The sequence below is a fragment of the Scyliorhinus torazame genome, chromosome 6 (assembly GCF_047496885.1).
Source record: "Scyliorhinus torazame isolate Kashiwa2021f chromosome 6, sScyTor2.1, whole genome shotgun sequence".
NCBI classification, from domain to species: domain Eukaryota; kingdom Metazoa; phylum Chordata; class Chondrichthyes; order Carcharhiniformes; family Scyliorhinidae; genus Scyliorhinus; species Scyliorhinus torazame.
This window is the reverse complement of record NC_092712.1, coordinates 202,142,745-202,166,616: the sequence shown is the minus strand read 5'-3', so window position 1 is coordinate 202,166,616 and position 23,872 is coordinate 202,142,745. Positions and strand designations below refer to the sequence as shown.

At 46.5% G+C, this 23,872-nt stretch overlaps 1 protein-coding gene and 1 long non-coding RNA gene across 2 annotated transcripts in view; one reads left to right on the top strand and one right to left on the bottom strand.

Annotated features, from left to right (window-relative positions):
* Window positions 1-5,372: 5,372 nt before the first annotated feature.
* The window catches only part of LOC140425229 (zinc finger protein 385D-like), a 1,050,252-nt gene continuing 1,031,752 nt past the window's right edge, over window positions 5,373-23,872 (top strand). Inside the window, exon 1 of the mRNA XM_072509298.1 lies at window positions 5,373-5,604. Coding sequence (XP_072365399.1) covers window positions 5,595-5,604 — 10 coding nt within the window. The 5' untranslated portion in view covers window positions 5,373-5,594. The remainder of the gene's footprint in view (window positions 5,605-23,872) is intronic.
* LOC140425767 (uncharacterized) lies at window positions 5,690-10,612 on the bottom strand. Its single transcript, XR_011947990.1, has 3 exons — window positions 10,477-10,612; window positions 9,792-9,910; window positions 5,690-7,358 (listed from the first exon to the last, which is right to left on the bottom strand). It is a non-coding gene; the product is annotated as an uncharacterized lncRNA (long non-coding RNA).

Below are 23,872 nucleotides of genomic sequence, written 5' to 3'. Positions count from 1 at the left end.
AAAGAAATTCCACGGGTTGTCCCCAAACTTTGCTTGCTACTACCGGTCTACCGGACTTGTCCCAAGGGGTGTCGCAGACCCAAGTTGGGGAGCCCGAACACCATCAGTCGGTGCCATTCATGTCTGTACTCTCTGAACGGGCACTAACGCTATGGATCGGCTTTGCCCTATTCCTGTTTAGGGTGCCTGTCTGTTGGTTTCTCTGCTGCTTCTGGGGTGCGTTGCACTCTCGTGCAAAGTGTTCTAGCTGTCCACAATTATAACATTCTTGAGGTTTTGGCTGGGTTTGGCTGATCCTGCCTTCATTTATCCATGCGGGGTTCTGGTGTGCTTTAACTGGGTTCATTTCTGCCTGCTCTTCATCGGGTGTTATAAATGTGGTATTGCCTGCAATTGATTGCTCCCAATCGCGGGACAATCTCTTCAAAATCCATTTTTCATTGTGGGCCTCATCTGAGGGGTCATAATTTGCGCAAGCTTTTCATCCTGCTTCTGTGGCGTGGGAGACGAGAATTCGGGTCCATTTGGCCATATTACCTGGGGTCAAATGGCCGCGGGCTAACTCTCCAAAAACTGCGGTAAAGTGAATCCACAAACGTCCAGCAAAAGCTGTGGGGTGCTCTGTCTTCTTTTGCCTACACTTATTTAGGCCTTCTACGGGGTCTCCTCTGTTAAGCCGATCGCATCAAGGATCGCTGTGTGCATCTCTTGGAGTGTGCCTCCTCCTACATTCTGTGGGTCGGGAAAGGCTGCTACGACTGAAAGGTCGAGACTTAAAACTGTGAGCTTCAATTGCTCCTTTTCGTCCAGGCCGTACATGGTAGCCTGTTGTCTGACTTTCGCGAAAAATTGGTGGGGGTCGGACGTGGGAAGGAAAGGTGTAATTTTTCCACACGCGTACCGTAATTGGGTCACGGTTAACGGGGTTGTGTAAAGGAAGTCTGCTTCTCCTTCTCCTGCGGCCTTGCGGTGTGTGGTCACAGGGTTCATGGGGGTGTGTTCTGCCTGTTCGGTTGGGGGTTAGAGCGCTTTCCTTTTCTGGGGTTTTTCCTGCGTACATGTCCCATGTACGTATCTATGGGCAGTCTCGTTCAATTTCTGCCAATCGGGGCCATTTTCTTGATCTAATTGGGGTCCGAATGAACTCTGAAATCCATTTTGCAGACAGCAGAGATTGCAATTCTGCAATTTGCTTCCGGCACTTTGCATGGTCTACGGACCTCTGCCTTTGTTCCGTCGTGGAAGTATGGAGCGCTCGTAGGGCTGCTTTTAAATTGTTGCACTATTTCTGCAATTTCTCAACTTGCTGTTTTGTTTCTTGTCTTACCAAGACCGCACGTTGCGTGTCCTGGTAGGCCTTATCGTATTGTGTCTGAAAGCTGTTCAAATGCGCGAGACAAGACTGATGTGCCCACATGGCATCATCCACCTCTCTGTCCCTTGCTGCTAACTGCTCTTTCAGATCTCGATTCTCTTTCCCTATCTCACTCACGTCTACCTCACTACTTCTGTCTCTCTCCTCTATCTCTCTACGGAGCGTCCTAATGACCTCCTCTGTGCCTTGCAATTGTGCCAAACAGGACACGATTGCCATCGGCTTGCGAGCTTTTCCTAAGCTCTTCTTCTGGATCTCTGACAGGTTCTCCCACCAAGTATGTCCTATACTCCCGGGTCCTGTTTCCTCATTATCACATAATTCACTCCAAAAGGGCCATCCTTTCCCTTTGAGATATTTCCTGGTCTCATCTTCCCAAACGGGACACTGTCCTACTCTACTGCTGGTCGCTGCGACCTCAAATTCCTGGGGGTTCATAAGGCGTTCCATTGCCTTCATTGCCATTTTCTCGACTAGGATCTCTAACGAATTTGGAACAGGGGCTGATAAAGTGGTGATGTAAACACGGGTACAACTTACGCTAATTTCCGGCCTACAAAACACCCGATAGTTTTTCGCAAAAAAATCTCTCATGTTTACCTTATATCCCTGCCAGTATGCATGCATTAACACACTTCCGAATCTCAGAGGCTTGATCAGTACTGTTTTGACGCTTGTGGTTTTTCTTTCTGTTCCCAATTGGATTCTCAATTCAAATTTTGGGTTCTCTCGGAGTGGTTAGGCCACTTCTAAGTCGAGTCCCGTCAGATGTCACCAGTAAATGTTGCTAACTTTTGGTTGGTTCTTAATTTGGCTCTGTTTAATTACGTTTGCTCAAGAGTCGCCAGGTATCTTTCGACACCGCCACAAGGTTCAGAACCGAATACTGATCAATGACTCGATACACCAGTTAGTAAGTTCAAAAGCAATGCTCATTTATTTACATGCAGTCAAATCTACTCATGCATAAAGTCTACAAACTAAACTCGGTTCTGAGGCTGCTGGGTTGAGCTGTTTACAGGGTAGCAACTAGAAGCGTCTATCTCGTAGCGTGCGTTGACTTGGAACTTACTTTGTCTGCTGTAGCTGCTAGGCTGGTCTCTCTCTTCGCTGAGAGCCAAAGCCAAAGGAGGGCGTTCTCCCTTGGGGGAATACCTTTTATACCCAAAAGGGCTTTGCGCTCTTTTGGGCGGGTCTTGAACTTGGTCTCAACTAATTGGGTCTTTCCCAATCATCGGTATTGATTTTCCTCCAATAGAGAGGTGGTTCCCTGATCGCTTGGCGTGTCCTGGTGACTGTCAGTCAGCTTTGTCTTAGCTTCTTCTGGCGCCGGGGAGTCTGTCCTAATATTGTGTATCTAAATGTTTCCCTTTTGTCCCCGGAGATGGCTCATTAGTATGTAAATCGTTTGGTAGTTTCTGTCCTGTCTGAGTATTTAAGGTTCTGATCACAAGACAGAGCTTGCACCTGCTTGTTTCTTAGCATTGTCCAATTTTCCCTGCATTCTTTGCGGGTGTCCATTTTGTAATCGGGACGTGGCCATCCCAGATGGCTACACACTAACAACTTTACTTCTAACACAAGGTCAGATGTGGGGATGCTTGCTGATGATTGCACAATGTTCAGCACCATTCACGACTCCTCAGATATTGAAGTGGTCCACATCCAAATGCAGCAAGACCTGGGCAATATCAAGGCTTGCGCTGAGAAGTGGCAAGTAACATTGAGACCACACAAGTGCCAGGCAATGAGTATCTCCAATAAGAGAGAATCAAACCATCACCGCTTGCGACTCAATGGCATTTTCATCACTAAATCCTCCATTATAAGCATCCTGGGGGTTACCATCGACCAGAAACAGAATTGGACTAGCCATATAAATACTTTGGCGACAAGAGCAAGTCAGAGGTGACAATGGGGGCATGGGACTGCCTCCTCAGAAAGGTGTATGAAGGAGATGGCATCCTTGCAATGAGATACAGTGGCTACAAGAGCAGGTCAACGGCTCGGAATCCTGTGATGAATAACTCACCTCCTGACTTCCCAAGGCCTATCCACCACCTACAAGGCACAAGTCAGGCCTGTGATGGAATATTCCCCACTTGCCTGGAGGAGTGCAGCGCCAACGACACTCAAGAAGCTTAACCCATCCAGGATAAAGCAGCCTGCTTTATTGGCACCCCTTCCACAAACATTCACTTCCTCCACCACCTACACACAGTAGCAGTGTGTACCATTCACAAGAAATGCAGGAACTCACTAAGGCTCCTGAGGTAGCACATTCCAAACCCACAGCCATTACCTTCTAGAAGGACAAGGGCATCAGATACATGGTAACACCACCACCTGATAGTTCCCCTCAAAGTCACTCCACATCCTGATAATAATCTTTATTAGTTTCACAAGTAGGCTTACATTCACACTGCAATGAAGTTACTGTGAACATCCCCTAGTCACCCCACTCCGGCGCCTGTTCGGGTACACTGAAGTAGAATTGAGAATGTCCAATTCACCTAATAGCACGTCTTTCGGGACTTGTGGGAGGAAACCGGAGCACCCGGAGGAATTCCACGCAGACACTGGGAGAACGTGCAGACTCCGCACATACAGTGGCCCAAGCCGGGAATCAAACCGGGTTCCTGGCGCTGTGAAGCAACAGTGCTAACCACTGTGCTACCGTGCCGCCCTTATATATTGCCGTTCCTTCACAGTCACTGGGTCAGAATCCTGGATCTCCCTCGATAATAACACACTGGGTGTACTTGCACCACATGGACTATATCGGCTCAAGAAGGGAGCTCAGCATCACCTTCTCAAGGGCAATTGGGGATGGCAAACAAATGCTGGCCTATCCAGTGAAGCCGATATCCTGTAAAAATGAATTTAAAAATCCTTCCATGGCTTTCGAGTTTCCTGAAATGGAAAGTGAACCCGGAAAGATACCACTGCGGCACAAGACCTCGTCTAACTTATTTTTTTTAATATAAGTACCCAATTCTTTTTTTTCCAATTAAGGGACAATTTAGTGTGGGCAATTCACCTACCCTGCACATCCTTTTAGCTTGTGGGTGTGAGATCCACGTAGACACAGGGAAAATACATACTCCACACAGACAGTGACCCAAAGCCGGGATCGAACCTGGGACCTCGGCGCCATGAGGCAGCAGTGCTAACCACTATGCCACCATGCTGCCCCAGACCTCCTATTACTTAGAGTAAATAAATTCTATAAACAAAAGTAATTTAAGCTGCAACAATATGATTACCTTACCAATCGTTTCATTGCATGCAGTTTTGTTTCTGCAATATTGCTTCTCAGCTGCTACATTGTGAGCTGTGTAACCATCAAGACCTTCTGTTTCACCATTCCAGTCACCAATTATTTTACATTCCCAGTCATGGGGCCAGCCAAGTGACTCATCGCAAGTGCAGTGACCACATCTGACTAATGTAAAAATAGGAAGGTTGAAACTCTTTGTAATTCTGGAATCATGTTGGATTGTTTGCGGGCATTTTATTACTTCTGAGAGAAGAAACAGATAGCACATGGGCATTTTACCTTATTACTATTGCATACATGAATCTCTCATGCTTCAGTTGTTGCTAGCTTTACATCCTGGACTAGAAAATTATGTTATTTTGAGCTGAAAATGAGAAATACCTTCTGTATTTTTGCCACTGCATAAAGCTATGTCACATATTAATGTGGAGGAGGGAAAATAATGTTCCTCTGGACATGAGCTATAAGCCTGAAGGCTCCTTCACACCACAGCTGAACAGCTCTTAAAATGCTATGTGAAAGCCTGCAGATTAGCTGTGCTTAGAAGCAATGATTTGATGCAATTTCAAACCGCCTGAATTGCTGTCCAGTGTCATTGTGGGGCTCCATTATACTAGCAGACCTTTTCATGCGGTTTCCTTACACACTTACCTTTAGCTCAGCTGCGGTCACCGATAGTCTTGTACTATTTTTAATGTTGGTTTTGTACAGTCAGGCTGTCGACAGTGAAGAAACCATCCACCCAGAGGGTGCATACACCATAGTTAGTGGTTTATTTAGATCTGATACTTCACAGTGTGATTCTAACTGCCTGTGTGAAGAAAATAGGCAAAGCTCAAGAGGCACTGCTCTATTCGTCTCTGTTATAGTTTTATTTTGCCACTGGAGGCTTCAGAAGATCCGTACAGCTTGGGTCACCTTTCATTAGCATTGAACGCAATGCTTCTGGGTGAGTTAATGTGAGAGAATAACAAAAGACAGAACTGCAACATGAAAGCAAGAAAGCAAGCATTATTTATTTGACAGTGCTCTTTTCCATCGTGCTTTCACCTAGCATAATACAATTGCAAAGTATGATAGACTTGAATGATGAGGAGGTAGCAGCCTGTTCATACTGTGCCCTTCCTTGTAGGCTATATAACCTGGTTTTAAGTGCCTCCATTAGAATGCAATGCTTCCGCGTTTTAGTTGACTGATTTTCTTTCTTGGTTTAATGGGTTTTCATTAAAGTCTGTAGAACACAGGTTACATTGTTTGATTAACGTATATTTTAGTGAACGTAATGATGGAAGATGCTTTTATATTGTATTTTTTAGTTGGAAATTCTGCTGACTTCATTTCTGCATTCAATTTCTGGGGGAATCTTTTGCAGTGCAAATATTTTATTTTTTTATTGTCCTTAATGAACAGGCTTTGGTTTGCTTTTACTTACTATTCAAATATGTTTATTCTCCATGTTATCGATTATTTAAAAAAAAAAGATATGCTAAAGCTGCGGGTAAATTTCATTGATCCGATACATGCACGCAGTGTATTGTGAAATACTCAAGATTTTTCAGGCTTTAAGTAAGGGAACAACAGTTGCTGAATGTTTTTTGCATTTGATGCTGACGCGAAACGTGTACCTGTCTTATGTTGTAATATATATAATATAATTGCAGGAATATCATATTGTCCATTTATGATCTGGATTCTGCCCTAAAATACATAGAACCCATATGAGTGTGACTTATTGTTCTAGGCTTGAGCAAGGGTTGGTAAGAATAGACTTTGCTAATGAATTTATCACCCTACTTGGCACCCCAAATCTGCTGATGGGGTAAAGAAATCTCTTTTTTATTGCATGTTTTCTGTACAAATTTGTAAGATGAAGGGTAAAAGTGCTGAGAAGTGAAAGACCAAATTCATGCAGTGTACTGATAGGGTCCTCAACTTGGTTTCAGAAAGACATTTTCCCTTCGGAAGGACTTTCTGCTGTGGAAACTGCTGTCTGTTTGCTGATTTCAATATGCATTGGCATTTATCAACATCTTAAATAAAAGAGATTGGCCGCTTTAACAAACTGCTGATGCTGACCACATATTATAAAAAGAGGGTTAGGGCACATAGCTGATACTTATTCTCTGCCATGTATTGTATGATTTAATAAAATAGCAATTCCGTATCTCATTGTTTGCTAAAATAATGAAAAGAGGTATTCTTCTAATTCCCTGAAATTCCAACAGTAGCCCCAAGTACTCATGATCGCTCTAAAATGAGCAACGTCTGCATCGGAAAAAAGTATCACCTGAGTCCTGCTAAACAAACTTTTATCTCACTCTTATTTTTACACCACTTGTCAATCGTGAGTGTAGATAAGCTGTGAATTTGCGCCAATGGATAACATGTTTCAGTCTGGCGAAAGTCATGTTAGTTATTTGGGACCTATAATGGAGGGCAATGCAACCAATTTATTAATGCCAAAAATTGAACTAAACAAATTAGACCTGACAGAGTATTTTTTAATATTGGCCGGAATTCTCCGATCCTTGCGATTCACTTTTCCCATCGGCGGTGCACCCCGCCTGTTGTTTCCTGGCGGCGTGGGGTGGTTACAATGGGAGATACCATTGACAAACGGTGAGAAGATAGAATCCTGCCGCCAGCGAACGGCACACTGCTGAGAAACACGCGGCTGGGGGAAGGAAGAATCCAGCCCGTCATCTATAACAATTAGAAAAGTACCATCTATTCAAAGAAACATTTTTGTTGACTCCAATATACCACATGACCCAAAGTGATCTTCAGCTCTTGAGTGTTAGCACCAAATTTAACCTTTGACATATTATAACCATGCCAATTTTCTTTTTTTCCCCCATTTGATTTGTGGCTGGATGTTAACCAATTATGGTTGTTGTTTTAAAACATACCCCCCAAAAGTTCATGTTGGGATCAGCGAGATAAAGTAAAAGTAGATTACACATTTTGGGCTGTTTAGAACAGGGCTAAATCGCTGGCTTTGAAAGCAGACCAAGGCAGGTCAGCAGCATGGTTCAATCCCCGTAACAGCCTCCCCGAAAAGGTGCCGGAATGTGGCAACTAGGGGCTTTTCACAGTAACTTCATTGAAGTCTACTTGTGACAATAAGCGATTTTCATTTCATTTCAAAAGAACAATATTACTGTAGAATAAAGTATATCACACAAATAAATATACGATGAAAGAGCCAATAGAACAATACAGATTTACTTTTGTGAAATTTGTATTTACTTCAGAATAACGATGTGTCAACTGGGAACTTGCAAAATCTGGACCACCCAGTGAGACAGATGTTCCCCTAAACTAACAGCAGTTCAAGGCTTACGATCACTAATAGGTAGTGGGTGCTTGTTTTGTTCAAAAAATAGTGTATTTAAAATATTTTGACCACTTGTATCATCATGCTTTCAACATTTTGTGTACGATTTATAGAAAGTTACCTTTCCAGTTACAAATTCAACTTCAAGTAAGGCACACTATACAGGCTAATACATTAATTTAGCACCAAGTTTATGTGAAACTTGTCTTTCGTCAAAATCTGGTTTCAGAAATGGTGTCTGTTTTGGCCACGTTTATGTAAACATCAGTTTCTGAACTGCAGGTTCACCGTGTGGCTTTTAATAAAGATTTTGATTGGCGTGCCATCCCATTTTTATAAACTATCAGATAGCTGGTATCCTGAGGATTATGAGATTTCCACCATGTTCTGTAGGAAATGAGTCACAGAATTCAGAGGAAGCTCCTTACAGAGACTGAAGATAACAAAAAAAAAAAAAAATCCCACTATGACTGAATAGGACCACACTCAGCACAGCACATGTCTTATAAAAAAAACGATACATTGACATGGTCCATGCAATAGATAATTTTAATTTCTTTTTGAAGGATTCTTTTTTTGACTGTCAGTTCATTACTATCTGACACTGAGGTTAAGACTTTAAGCTCAGTTTGCAATACCAGTTAAATGTATGACAGTTGCACTCATTATCCAGATAAGCTTTCCAACAGTTGACAATCTACTCCTTGATGTAACCATCAGGAGTCAAAAGAGCCTGGTAGCATATTCCTAATATATGACCCATTGGTAGCACACAGTCCAAAGCATGTCAGGTGAAATAATTAATCTTTTTTGCTGAAAATTTAAAAGCAACATGATATAGTGAGGAACTACTTAATTCATTGAAAGATACAGAAATGCACAGTGGAAGTGATCTATATTATAGTTAATCAGCAACCTCTTCCCATTTTGGTAACATAGTTATCTGAGTACTAAATTTGTTATTATTGATTAAATGTTTTGTAGTCCTTTTGAAGATTGCAACTGGATGTGTACGGTTACAAATGCTGACATTTTCCAGATAGTCCCAAGATGTATGCATAACTAATTGCAGTTCCTCAATTGTTTTACAACAATGGCTGGTTATCCAAAGGTAGAAAATCTCATTGTGGAAAGTTATAGATGCCTTTCTCTTTGAAGATACATTGCAACATTCTGTGATGACTTTCAAGTTTTTATTGAACTTCTAAAATTCTATCAAGCCCCTGAATAATTTTAAGTTTGTAAGAAACTTTGCCAACGATTCTTACTGATGCTTTTGGAAAAAGCCATTTATTACTGATCTTGCATTATGTGAATTCAGACAGGTTCTAAAAGGTGCAAAGAGCTCAACTGAACCTCATCCCTCAATTGAAGGCAGGGTGCTCACTAGGAATTATTCAACAGTGACGCACCGTCTGCAGAGTTTGAAACAATACCACTGTCAAATATGCAGAAGCAGCATGAGAAGGATTCCCACAGTCAACTCAAATGAGGCAGAACATAAGTTTCACTGCTGCTCCATACATATGATCCCCTGCTACGATGCGCTGTAAACAGAATAAAGTAATTTCTTTGATCTTGCCAAAGGACTCAATAGCAATAAAGTTTGAGGACTTTCAATAAGAGCTGTAATCAATGATCAGGTCAGGGAGTGACTCTGACATCCTCCCAGTCTAATGTGTGGGCATCCCAATAGCATTGATATTGGTGTGGCACTCACCCCGATAATTGAAAGACCCCAGCACCAGAATCTGACAGACTGACAGACTAGTGGGTGGAAGTTTCATCCCACAACTTACCAGAAATTCTACCTCTGGTTTCTGAGGATGCAAAGCGATATAACATGGTGTGGGAATTCAAGACGGGAATCATCCAGAAAGTGAGGTGTGATAGTAAAACGTTCTGTCAGAATGGTAACCTGGAAGGAGGAAAGGAGATGAGTTTCAGAAAAACAGAGATTGTGAGCTTGGAGGTTGTGCTGGAAAAAGGTGCAGTGACAAAGTGGGCGAGGGTTTGGGTGAGGGTCCGGGGTGGGGGGGGGGGGGTGGGGGGGGTGGGGGGGGTGGGGGAGTGAGTGGGGAGGGGTGTGGTGGTGAGTCCATCGATGCCTTGTCCTACCACATCTACCAGTTACTGTTTTCTGCCAGAAACAGCTAAACATATGTCCGGTTGCATTCAAATGAGTCTTAGCGGTTAACACCTGACTTGCTCTTCTGTGGTGAATTTCCATTTATTCCCGTCGGCTGTTAAATTGGCCCTAATGTCTAGCCTCATTTTCAGTACTCCCATTTTAATTGTAGAAGTGGCAAACTTCTTTTGTTGTCAATGTGTGTACAAATCCCCATCATTTACAGGAATACATTTAAATGGCTTATTACTTCTTTTCCACCGAACATACTGCTACTATTTAGGCTACACATCTCTGATCTTTACATTTGCTACCTAGTATAAAAAAAGAAAGAATCAATATAAAAGATTACTCACCAAAAGTGTAGTTGTCTGCAATTTTTAAAAGATGTTATCCACACACCAACGTTCTCACCCTGCTTCTCTATGACCTTGGGCGAGATAAACAGAGCCAGTTTCAGGTTTGACGCAGCTATTTTGAAAGCAATCAGTGTTACATGGTTTGAAGGAGAGGATCAGGACAAGTTGGTGAAAATGATTTATTGTTTTAAAGAATACATTTTGAAAAGGTTTGAAAAGGAAACAAATACAGTGCTGGTTAAAATAGCTATTTTTATTATCGATGCAATAGGGTACTGATAAACGTTTGAATAATTTACCAAGACAGCCATACTGGGATCAGGATTATCCTCAGATCCGGATTTCTTAAATTGATGATAAAAATAGTTAGATTGCAGGGCTTGGTGCACAATCTATTTATTCAGTCGTCTGCTCGGCCTAAAGGGACAGATGGCACTTAGCAGAAACATATTTTCACAAAAAAGCAATCACATTTCAACAACGTTTCACTAGCTGCACGTAAGACTTGGTAGTGGATTGACTATATTTATAGACAACCATTCATATTGTTTCGAACCTAATTTAAGTCATGAATTATGTACAATGGGAAGTTGAAATTGCATATTTGGACGATGTATGTAAATCTCTGGAGTCAAGTATATTCTGGGCTAAATATTGGCTTGTTCCTACTTTTTGATATGGAGGTTGCAATTTACAATCTGCTTGTGTCCAGTTCCAGCCTCCTCATTTGCTTGATTGTAGCATGCAGTTGAGTGTGTGTGGTGATACACCACTGTACTTCCCTAGCAGTGTACATAGTTATATAATAGTTGTGTGTAACGTGGCCCTGTAATCCTGTATATGGTACTGTGTATTGTACTGTAGCTCTGTAGAGGTTCGGTCACCTGTATGTAACCTGACCTGGCCACGGAGATCTCCGCCTTAGCCACTCCCCCGGGAGTTCAGTATAAGACCAACTTCTGTGACCGGACCCATTTTGTCTGGGGTTGTCTGTGTCTGGTAAGCTTCCTATGTAGTGTATTAAAGCCTTAGTTAAAGTCTCACATGTCTTTGTGGTTCTTGACACTTAGTGCATCAGTGTGACCAATGATTCTTGCTTGCTACCTGATCAACAGGGTCCCTGAAAGCAGGCAAGACTAGCATATATTCCAGTTAACCTCCAGCTCTTAAGGGCAGTCTGTCCTTCTTAAAGGGAAATTGCACTGACTGAAAGGAAGCTTCAGCTAACTATGAGGAATACATCTAGCTAAATTTAGAAACAAAGGAAATGAAATGAAAAAAATGAAATAAAAATTGCTTTTTGTCACAAGTAGGCTTCAAATGAAGTTACTGTGAAAAGCCCCTAGTCACCACATTCCGGCGCCTGTTCGGGGAGGCTGTTCCGTGCTGCTGGCCTGCCTTGGTTTGCTTTCAAAGCCAGCGATTTAGCCCTGCGCTAAACCAGCCCCTACATGGAGCACTAGGCAGGAGAAGAAAAGTTCAGATTTCTTTAATTTAGCACTGGAGGCCTTTCCCAGAGAGGTTCGCATGGGGAGAGAAGACATGTTTTCACAGGAGGTCATGAAGGGAATCGGAACAGGTGGCAAGGGAGGTCAAGGCAAGGGGTCTTGTCCCAAGGAACTGGCAGCAGTACCAAGAAAGGTTCAGTGACCTGTCATGGCCAAGAGAGAGATGGTTGGATGGTTTCCCCCTTTTTCCAGACCTTGGCTGGCTGCAGATAGATGTGTTTTAAAGAAAAAATATTTTAACCCCTTGAATGCCGTGACTCTCGAGAACAGACAGAAGACAGGTTTTCTCGAAAGCCTAAATATTGTTTTTCAATGCCCAAATACATTCACAGCAGCACTCACACACGCATACACACAGGTTGCACATGGACTTTTAAGAGACATTCGTTAAAAATGCTGCATAACAGATTTGTGGGCAAAGTTAGAGCTCACAAAATTAAAGGACAATCATAACATGGAAGCTATGATGGTGTAGAGCCCATGTCACTGAACTTGTAATCTAAGAAACCACCTTAATGCTCTGGGGCACGGGTTCAAATCTCATGGTGGGAGTTGGTGGAAGTTAAAAATTCAATTCATAAAATCTGGAAATATAATTCTTAATAATGGTGACCATGAAGCTAATGTTGATTGTTGTAGAAACCCATCCAGTTCATTTAGATCCTTCAGGGAAGGAAATCTGCTGACTTTATCTGGAAATTTTACAGAGTATTTAAAATCACGAGGGTAAATAGGGAGAAACCTTTTTCATTGGTGGAAGGATTGAGTACCAGAGGGCGCAGATTTAAGGTAACTGGCTAAAGCGGAAATGACAGCATGAGGAAAAATATGTTTTAAAAAGTGAGTGGTTAGGATCTGGAATACGTGGTGGAGGCAGATTGAATCATGGCATTGAAAAGGTAATTGGATTACTATCTGAAAAGGAAAGATTTGCAGGGCTATTGGAAGAAGATTAGGGGGTGGAACTCGGTGAATTGCTCTTGCAAAGAGCCAGAACAGACCACATAGATTGAATGACCTCCTTCTGTGCTGTAACCCTGTTATTCTGTGATTCAAATCCCACCTAAACCTCATCCTGCTTTCTCCCATGACAAGCAAGCTGCACATGGTGTCACTCTGAACCTGGGATGATGGCAGCTGTGAGCTCGGGGAGTGTGACCAGGAGCCCTCGCCTCCAGTGCCCCAAAAAAAGTCAACGACCTACACCGGGTAGCACGAGAAAGTAGATAGCAACAACCCCCCCCCCCCAAGGGAGTATCCACCCCTCAACTCCCCATGTGACTCCCAACCCTCCTTCAACCCTCCTCCCCCTTCAAGCACTCCACAACCCTCCCTTCACACACCCCCTCCCACCACTGTGAACCACGCTAACAATGGCTAACGATGCCCCCTCTGTGTCGCCTCATGAAAATCTCTCCCATAAGCGTCGGGAGAGGGCCCAGACTGGTGGTGAGGTGCCGGACTTAAGGATCCTCACCTCCTTCGAGGAGCGGGCCTTGGAGATGACTGGTGTGGCCGCGACAGGGCAGTCATTCACGCGGAAGCTGGCGGACACCGCAGAGATGAGGAACCACCAGGCTCCACCCGAGGGACCTGTCAAACTTGAATTGTTATTGCCTTACTGACTGACTCATCCCTCCCACCGACCACATGCCCTTTCTCGCACAAGTCCTCCAGCTGACAGCCCTGGCCAATCCTGGGCGGCACACTCTCCTGCCTCCCAGGAGTCCACCTTGGAGGAGAGCTCCGAGGATGCAACCGTTATAGTCTCAGCACAGCTGTCATCCCCACCATCCACCAGCTCAGATACACACCTCGGTGGAAAATGTTGTTGGTCAGGCTTCGAGGACACAATCAGGTGACACCACACCGCTGATGATGCATATCAGGTGGAGGCAGAAACCCCCAGGGGAGACAGCAGTCGGAGGTCTGCTGGATCCTAGGACCCAGCTGGGTCCCAGCCTGATGCTGAGCTTGTGTCACAGAGGTACCCGGAGCTGTTGGGGATGATAGGGAGCAGCCGAGACATTCAGAGGGCGATGTCACCCTCACTCCATAATAATCGCTTATTGTCACAGGTGGGCTTCAATGAAGTTACTGTGAAAAGCCCGCAGATCCATAGCTGCTTGGAGGTGTTCCAGAGGCTACAGGCTCAGGAAATAGCGCCGGCAATGCGTGGCACTGAGGCCAACACTGTGAGGGTGGCGACTGCAGTGGAGAGCCTGGTGCACAACATCAGCACCATTAATGAAAGTGTCCAAGGTGCCTCAAAGTCGGTGACGGCCATGGCTGAGGGTCTCGGCAGAATGCCTGCCTTGCGGGGGGATATGATCCAGTACCAGGCTGACCTGAATGAGATTCTGCGGGACATGTCCCGCTCTCAGATGGGCACGGCCGAGATACTTCAGAGCTTGCCCCAATTGCAGGTGGACATTGCCGAGGCACTGCAGAGCATGGCCCAGGCACTGAGGAGCATTTCTGAGGACGTTGACCCAATGGTGCGTACCATGGGGAACCACCAAGGCCGACAGAGCCAGATGATATAGGGGCAGCCGGAACTCAAAAACGCTGCCCCTTCCATCCCAAGGCGAACCCCAGGGCCCTATGGGCACCGACCGGGAGGAGGGGGCGCTGGGTGCCAACCTGGAGCCATCCCATGGAGCGGTGACGGTGGCCACCAGTTCCCCCGAGTTCCCTCCCTCTGATGAGGCCGTGTCTCGAAGTCAGCACATGGGACAGGGTAGCACGGCATTGCATGTGCCCTCGACAAGTGCATCAGGGCCCTCCGGTCCCAGAGTCCCCAGAGGATGCCCGCCAGGGGCATTGAAGGCCATGGGATGAGGAAAGCAGCTGGCTCCCTCCACTTCAGATGTGCATCCTGGGCAGATACTTAGATGTTGCGGTAGAGCTAGGAGGGCAAAGCACATTGAGGATAACCTAGGTACTGGAGGAGTAGGAAAGGGGTGGGGGGTGGGTATTGAGAGGGCAGCACCATCGGGAGAGTGGTAAATTGTATTACACAGTAAACATCCTTGTGCACAACCATTATGATACCTCTGTCACTTTCTTCCGCAATGCGGGCTGACCACCGATCCCTTGGCCCATCTCTCCAGGTATCTCCCCTTCTCCGTGGCACCCATGCACCCTCCATCCATGGATATGTCCCCGGAGCTGTATCCCATCCCCTGGGTGTTCGGATGTTGGCTGCTCTGTGTGTGGTATTGACTCCGACACAGTGTCCAGGCATCTAGTTGTGATCGGAATGCTAGACAATGACTCCCACATACTACATGGCCCGCCCACCCACTTGGGATGTGTGCGATGCTTACTTAACCACGATTGCCAAAGGCCATCAGCTGCACTGCCAGAGGCCTCGGCAGTCAGAGGGGTTATGGGTTGTCATACAGGCAGGCAGCTGGGACAAGGGTTGTCCCCGGAATGGGTACACACGATCCAGAGGTTGGCAGGATGGTGCCGTGAGCAAATGCCCCCGGTTGCCTCCCTCAGCACCGACCCTCCTATGGCGGTCCACTCCTGCGGAGGGCCCCCACCGCCAGCCGAGGGTCCCCCACCCCCACCGAGCACTGTGGTGGCAAGCCCAGCACCTCTGGGCTTTTTGCCTGTGAGCAAATATGGCTATTCACCTCCTCGGCTCCCCACAGAAGCCCTTCCACCAGGTTAATGTTTTTCAAACGGAATATTAATTGACACCAGCGTGACCACTTGCTGAGGTGGCAGTTGAATGTCGGGAGGCCGATGGATATAGGGTGGCTCCCTTTAATTGTATGGAAATGGGGCTTAAGTGGTGATAACTGGTTTCTCACCACGCTGCGGCGAGATCCCGTTTTCGCCTAAGGGAGTGGGCCGGCCCCTTTGCAAACTGTTTGGACCTGGCACGGGTTCTCCTTTTTGACCTTTCCTGCTATTCACTGCCCTCGTTTCGCTTGGGCGAGAACGTAACAAGGCCGGAGAATTGGGCCATCACGTAGAATAATTCCAGTTTTGTAAAGGGATTCACTTTCTTGCCATTTCGAACTTGGATATTATTCTGATGAACCTCTTGATATCTATCTTATATTTGCTTTTTATTAGATTGAACCTGTGCAATTTAATTTAAAGTAACTTTCTGGTTTTTCCTTTGCCATTCCACTTACAATCCTATATACCTCGATAGAATTGCTTTTCCATTACCTTCTTTCAAGGTTGAAAAGTCTACTGCATTCTAATAATTTATTATAAATAGACTTTGACACCTGGGCTAAGCCTTGTGGCTCTTTTATGCAACATCTTCAACACTTAAATGTCTCCCGCGTTGCCAGGTGACCAGAACTGGTGCGGTACACAAGAAACAGTGGGGCCATAGTGCGGTACCTGACTTGTTTTTGTTGTTTGCACCATACAGTTCAACCTTCTATTGGTTTTGTGCATTGTTGCATGGAATTTCCTGGATATGTTGAGTCCAGAAGAACATAGAACATACAATGCAGAAGGAGGCCGTTCGGCCCATCGAGTCTGCACCGACCCACTTAAGCCCTCACTTCCGCCCTATCCACAGAACCCAATAACCCTTCTTTTTGGTCACTAAGGGCAATTTATCATGGCCAATCCACCTACCCTGCACGTCTTTGGACTGTGGGAGGAAACCGGAGCACATGGAGGAAACCAACGCAGACACAGAGGGAACGTGCAGACTACGCACAGACAGTGACCCAGCGGGGAATCGAACCTGAGACCCGGCACTGTGAAGCCACAGTGCTAACCACTGTGCTACCGTGATGCCTTGTTCAATGTTTTTCAGCTTCATCCTTACTTACTTCAACACTACTCATGCTGGATGAAGATGAGTCCCGCCCCCGCCGGCTGCCGAATTCTCTGGCGCCGGGGTTTTAGCGGGGGCGGGAATCCCACTGCACCAGTCGACGGCTGATGGCAGCGGCCCCGCTGACGATTCTCCGCCCGCGATGGGCCGAATGGCCGCCCGTTTTCGGCGGGTCCCGCCGGCGTAAATCACAACAGGCTCCGCCAGCAGCCTGCAGAATCCTCGGGGGGGCGCGGAGGGATCTGGCCCCAGGGGGTGCCCCCACGGTGGCCTGACCCGCGATCGGGGCCCACCTATCCGGGGGCGGGCCTGTGCTGTGGGGGCACTCTTTCCCTCCGCACCGGCCGCTGTCAACGTCCGCTATGGCAGGTGCGGAGAAGAATCCCCCTGCGCATGCGCTGGGATGATGCCAGCACACGCTGGCACTCTCGCGTATGCGCCAACTGGCGCTGGCCGGCGGAGGCCCTTCAGCGGCGGTTAGCATGGCAACAAGCCCTGCCGCGCCGGCTGGCGCGGCGCCAAACACTCTGCAGGCGACCTAGCCCCTGAAGGTGCGGAGGAGTCTGCACCTTCGGGGTGGCCTGACGCCAGAGTGGTTCACTCCACTCCTCAGCTCTGGAGTGGCCCGCCGGTTCGCGGAGAATCCCGCCTGAGAGATCAATATCAAATTTTCAAAAATTGGAAATGTATCCAAATTTGGGGACTGGTTAATTGAGAGGGGGGCCATGATAAAAGACAGGAAGACATCAATAAAGTTGCAGAATGACCAAGTGGTTGTCAAATGAACGGGTATGTGTTGTTTCATTTAGTAGGAAAAATAAGAAGGTCATATACTCCTGGAAAAACTGTCAAAATGGAGTAGAGGAGCAGTGGGATCTCGAGGTACTGATAAACATACATGGAAAGTAATGATAAACATTAGTAAGGCTGTAAAAACACACCCTGATGTTAAGTTTTAAAGAAATAGAATTGAAAAGCAGTGAAGTTATGTTAATCTTGTACAGAAACTTGGGGCACGAATCTCCCGAAATATTTCTAAGCTCATTTGTGGCGGGCTTTTCAGGGAGCTTCCCGTCGGCTCTGTCGGTGATTTCCCCACCGCTATTCAACGCCATTTAGTCATTTTTGGGGGGCCCTGGGGAGTTTCTCATCGGTTTAGCTCACACTTCGAATTTATTTTATCACTGGAGAGCTGAACTCAGAGATAGGGCTGCCATTTTGAAAGGGTGCCCCGATCTCTAAGTGAGCTTGTGGGTCCCCCACACCCCCCACTAATGAGCAATGCCACACTCCCACATACATGAGCACTACCCCATACCCCCCAAGTGAGGACACCATGCCAGAGGTCCCTGGGGAACCCCCTCTTCAGGCCCCCCCAAGTCCCCTTACAGCAGCTCCCTCCTTTCCAGGACCCACACCTTCGAGAGCTCGGCCCATTCGAGCCGCAGAATCGCTGGGGCCACGGCGAATCAGTCGTCGGAGCACTTGAGGCGATTCTCTGGGCCGCGCGGTGGGCACAGCGATCCGTTAAGTTGTGGGGTCCGGAGATTCTGAAATATGCGCGTAAACGGTGTCAAATCCGATTTCTGCGTGGGAGCCGATTTTCTTGCTGATCTTGTTTCGCAATTTCGCCGCGATGTCTCGGAGAATCCAGACCATGATTCCTGGGCAGAGGGCCGGAGAATCATGAGGATCTGGAGAATATTGTGCCTGATCTATTAATAGGCGGGGCATGAACCTCAATCACAACCCCAGTAGGCATGCAGCCCTGTGGCAGCATCGGCGCAGGTGGCTCAGAGAGGAGACGGAGGTTGCAGCAGAGGAGAGGGCCACAAAGGGGCAGGTGGCAGCCGCCCAGGCTGGAGGGCCGCCTGCCTGACAGGCCGAGGTGGATGTGGAGGAGGAACAAGACGAGGAGGAGGGGGTGGTGGTGCCTGATGAGGCCCCGATTGTATTGGCACTGCATGTCCTTTGAGGAACTCCCAGACCGGGCATGCAGGAGGAGACTGGGAATGGGCCGGGAGACGGTCAGACACATCTGCCACATGATGGCACATCTGGCACCACGTGGGAGTGGTGGAGGACACCCGCTACCGGTGGCCGTCAAGGTGAAGGTTTCCCTGATCATTTATGCTACGGAGTCGTTCCAGTCGTCGAGTGGAGACCTGTCCGGCATCTCGCAGGCATCGGTGCACAGGTGCATCCGTGCCGCCACTTGTGGACCGTTACATCAGTGTCCTGTGGACTGCACCCACCAGGATGTTTCTCATGTTTCAGTCAGACATTTGTAGAAGCTTGTAAATTTAATGTAAAACATTAATTCATACAACATCTTGAAACCATTTAACATTTAACTCCATGTTTAACTTTTCAGCTGAACAATGACATAAAATGTCCTCAATTTTTACAGATTTCTTGCAATAAAATACATTTTCTCAATGGCTCCATCTATTTGTGAAGGGGAGGGAGGGAAGAGGAGAGGAAAGGGAAGGAGGGAAGAGGGGAGGGAGGGAGAGAAGAGGGGTAGGGGAGGGTTTTGATATATCAACTGTTGATTGACAATTTCAATGTCCGAAAGCAGCTGCTTCTGAAGAGCAGGGCCCTGGCACACGTCTCCTCTGACATCATTGCAGGATGTCCTTTGGCAGTAGGGTTGGGTGATTGATTTGCTGCAATACCTGTCAGACAGCTAGTTCACATTAGCTTACAGGAGGTTTGGATTTTTCAACTAAGGCATTAAACTTTGTTAAAGCTTTTGAAATAATCACTGAGGCTTCCAAGGATGAACATTACATCAGGGAGACTCATAAACAACTGAGTACTTTGGCTGTGAATCAGCTGGGAGGATAGGCGTGTTAACATTAGTGTCCTTGAAGGAGTCAATAGCACCAGTATCAAGGCAATGATCATCTGAAACCATACCCCAGGGCCACCCATATACTCAGAGTCCCAACTGCCAAAGCAAATTTTCTTCACCCATCTCAAGGATGAATCCTGAACAAGTGGAAAACAAAAGAAGATCTTCAAAGACACCTTGTAGACTTACCTCAAGAAATGGAACATAGAAATCAATGCCTGGGAGACCTTTGCTCAAAAGAGACCTACTTGGAGGAACTTCCTGATTGAAAGATCACAATTCTTTGAGAACACCTGATGGCAAGAGCAGGCCCGGAAAGAAGCCTGAGAAAGGAATACCCGCGACCTAGTGTCCAAGGGCCGATCCCACCTTTTGGAAACTCCTGCCAAGTGAGCGATTGAAGATTCGTCTCCAGGATCGGGCTCATCAGCCACGCAAGGACCCACAGAACCCGTGACCAGTAACACAGAGTATCTTAAGTGGACAATCATACTCGTTAGTGAGTGATCACCACATTCTATCCATTATAGTTCCTGTAATGGAGTAACATCCTCATTGCAAACCAAAGTTTCAAAAAAACATTCTTCCACCTTCTGAAACTTCAAACTCACTTTATACAGTAAAGTACATTTTTAAAAAATTTAGAGTACCCAATTCTTTTTTCCAATTAAGGGGCAATTTAACATGTCCAATCCTACCCTGCACATCTTTTTGGGTTGTGGGGGGGTTAGACCCATGCAGATATGGGGAGAATGTGCAAACTCCACATCCGCAGTGACCCGGGGCTGGGATTGAACCCAGGTCCTCATCGCCGTGAGGCAGCACTGCTAACCATTACGCCACCGTGCTGCCTTAAAGTACCCTTTCAATGGAATTAACAGCCTCATGACAAACCAACATTTAAAAAAGTTAAAATATATCTTCCTTTCATTTATTTGCATTTTAAACATATTTATAAATGCTAGACACAAGTAATATAAAATCTTAACCTTCCAAAAAAGTGTCTCCCGATATCTCCTGCCTCTGCTAGACCACACATTTTCAAATGAAATAAAAAAGGTGTAAATACTCACCTGAAATCCATGTAGGTAGGCCATGTTAGCGCGCTAGCTGTATTTTTCATTCAGCAGCTCCAGAGCAGGGCTTCAAGGTGTCAAAATAGCCGGCCGGGAGTTTGAATGCCGCATGCTTCGAGCACGCATGCGTGTATGTCTTCACTTCTGGGTCATCACACTATGCATGCGCGACGCAGCAGTGACTCAAATCACTGGCCAGAGAGTAAGTGATTGTTTTTACCATGCTGTGATTAACAGTGTCCACACACACACGCAGCTATCAGCATTGTACCATTCATCTACCCTCACACTTGAGTAACTTTGAAGTAGTCAGCTGTGAAACTAACCACAATATTTATGAACATCAAGCTTTGATTCACAGCTCCTGTCCCACATCAAAGGGAGTTAAGTGCTTTCTATTGGTTTCACTGCTGACTACTTCACAGTCACTCAAGTATAAATGGAAATGAAACGATAGCACTTGACTTATCAAAAGAATGACTTCCAATGTCTTCTGCCTCTGCTAGACCACAAATTTTCAATGTAAATATAAAGATGTAAATACTCACCTAAATTCCAGGCAGATAGTCCAAGTTAGCACTGTAGCTTTATTTTTCATTTAGCAGCTCCAGCGCAGGGCTTCAAGCTGTCAAAAAAACTGGTCCGGATTTGAACACTTTGATCTGGTCCAGGATCTATCAATCAAAGCTTGATGTCCTGATGTCCTGGTTGGGGGAAGGGGCGGGGGGAACGGTGGGGGGGTGGGGCAGTAGGGGTCAGGTCACCCCAATACTAGGGGGAGGGGTGACCAGAAAATCATGTGGGGGGCGATGTTAGTTCCCACATTGTATTAATATGTATCGAAATTAATCTAATAATGGACAAAATTCTCCACCTCGCAATGCCACAAATGCAAATGCTGATTGGGTGGAGGATTGGTCATCCAGCCAAAATGGAGGTCCAGGCTGGTTCTGATTTGGGTGCCGTGCTCCGGTCCCTCGCTGGTGGAGCCCCTAAATAATGAGCTTTGAGCCCGCGCAGGCCGCAGCATGCAAAACCAGCACTTGCAAGCATTAAATATGATCAGCGGGTTGGACACAGCATATTCCATCCTTCTGCGAAGCTCTGCTCCTTTCAGGCGATGATCTCGTGGACATGAATTTCTACAAGTTTTTACAAACGTGGACTGGACACCATGACTGCGGAGGGGGTGCAGGATGCTAAAATACACTGAAAAACCATTGAAAACTATTGGACTTGCTGAGGGGTGGTTGCCCAGGCCAGAGGCAGCAACGGGGAGACACTTGGTGCCGAGTTCGTGGACTCGGGGCATCCTTCTTGGGATTGGGATGGCCTGGCTCAGACTGCTATTGCTGCATGCTGTCTTTTAAACGCACCCTTTGGTGTTATTTACATGCTTCTGGCTGCTCACACTGCTGAGTGCTGTCTGTGTTCTTTAAATGCTAGAAGGCCTCTGTTCATTTGGGAGCCCACCCAGGCTACCCCTCTGGACATCCTTGTATCCCAGATGTATCATCAAAGGCCAAGCTCAATCAGAAGCCCAGCATGTGTTGGCACTCCTCAGAAGCACTGCCCATTGCAGAGGAAGCAGGGGATCAGCAGAGCTCCCCCCAACCAGAGCCTTCCACAAGCCATGCTGCAGCCATTGGGTTTGCAGTGCATAGAAATACTAGGCCAGGCCAAGGCACATGGAAATCATCTTCCTTCATGTGATTTTTAAGTGATCAGCTGGAAACTGACTGCACTTAACTCTGTTGAAGTGGTCCAGGAGCTGTCAATCAAAGCTTGATCTTTGTAAATATTACGCTAGACCACTTCAGAGTTAGCCATGAAGGAGCATGAATGGAGCAATGCTGACGGCTGGGATGTGTACAGACTACCAATCACAGCCTAGTAAAATCATAATCAAAGAGAAATGAATGAAAGGCCTCGAGATAAATGATCTGATGGGTTTAAACACAGTTGACTAGTTTTCTCTTCCCAGGAGTTGACAGGTGCTGCTACCTGTGCCTGAGCCAGCAGGTGTATTGTCCAAGTGAGTGGTAAAGCAGTGATTTATTTCACTGCCTCTGTCTGATGCTCTCTAGCTTCCAGATCTGGCGTCTCTCTTCTGGGGGTCTTTCTGACAGGGGTCGCTTCTCTCAGGGGCTTCCTGACAGGGGTCTCTTTTTTGGGGGGGCTTTCTGACAGGGGTCTCTTTTCTAGGGAGTCCGTGGGGGGTCCTCTTTATTTAGAGGGTCTCTGTGTGGGGTTCTCTCTATTTAGGGGGTTTCTGGAGGGTCTCTTTATTTAGGGGGTCACTGATGGGGGGGCGGTGGGGTAGCCTGTGCGGTTGGGGTGGGCAGGTCTTGCATTGTCCATCGGGAGGGTGACCCTCAGACAGATTTTAGGGGCAATTCCCTTAAAGAGCTATCCCCTTGGCCCACCACAGGATCCATCACACCAGGGCCACGTTTGTCAGAACCCGTCGTAATTCTTGCCCACGTGATTCCTGACCCATCGGACAGGAGAATCATCCAGGCCTAGAGAATAAATTGCCCGGCCCGCTATGCGGATGCAAATGGATCTTAACACCCATTTGCATTCTCCCGCTGGGGTGGGCTCGAACCTCGATCCTGATGTTGGTGGGGACCAGAGCAGGGCACCGATCCTGTTTTCTTCACGTCACTGGATTCTCCACCTCATTGACAATCCGCTATCGGCGGCTCAAGGCAGAGAAATAGTCCTGTCAGCACTGGAATAATGTTTTCAGTTTTTTCCCTTTTGCAGTTATTATTCTTTTTGAAATCATAAATTGTCCCTCTGACCACCTTTTTAATGTGTTTCTCCATCATCCTGATGAATCTCGTCTCCATTCGCCCTGTGGGATTTACATTAGCTTTTTGTCCCCTTTACCAAGGGATTGGCAGGCTAACACTGACAGCGTCATTGGACAACATAAAAGACAGCATACGTAAACAGGTTCACAGAGTGCAGGGCAGCATGGGTGAATCAGTGGCAATAAATAAGTATATATACATACACGGTTGATGTTTATACAGCCTGTTGTAGCAGGAACTATGGCAGTCAGGGCTACTCAATCATGGGAGAGTTCCAATGTCAGTCCCACGGCAGTGGGAAAGGGCTGCTGTTG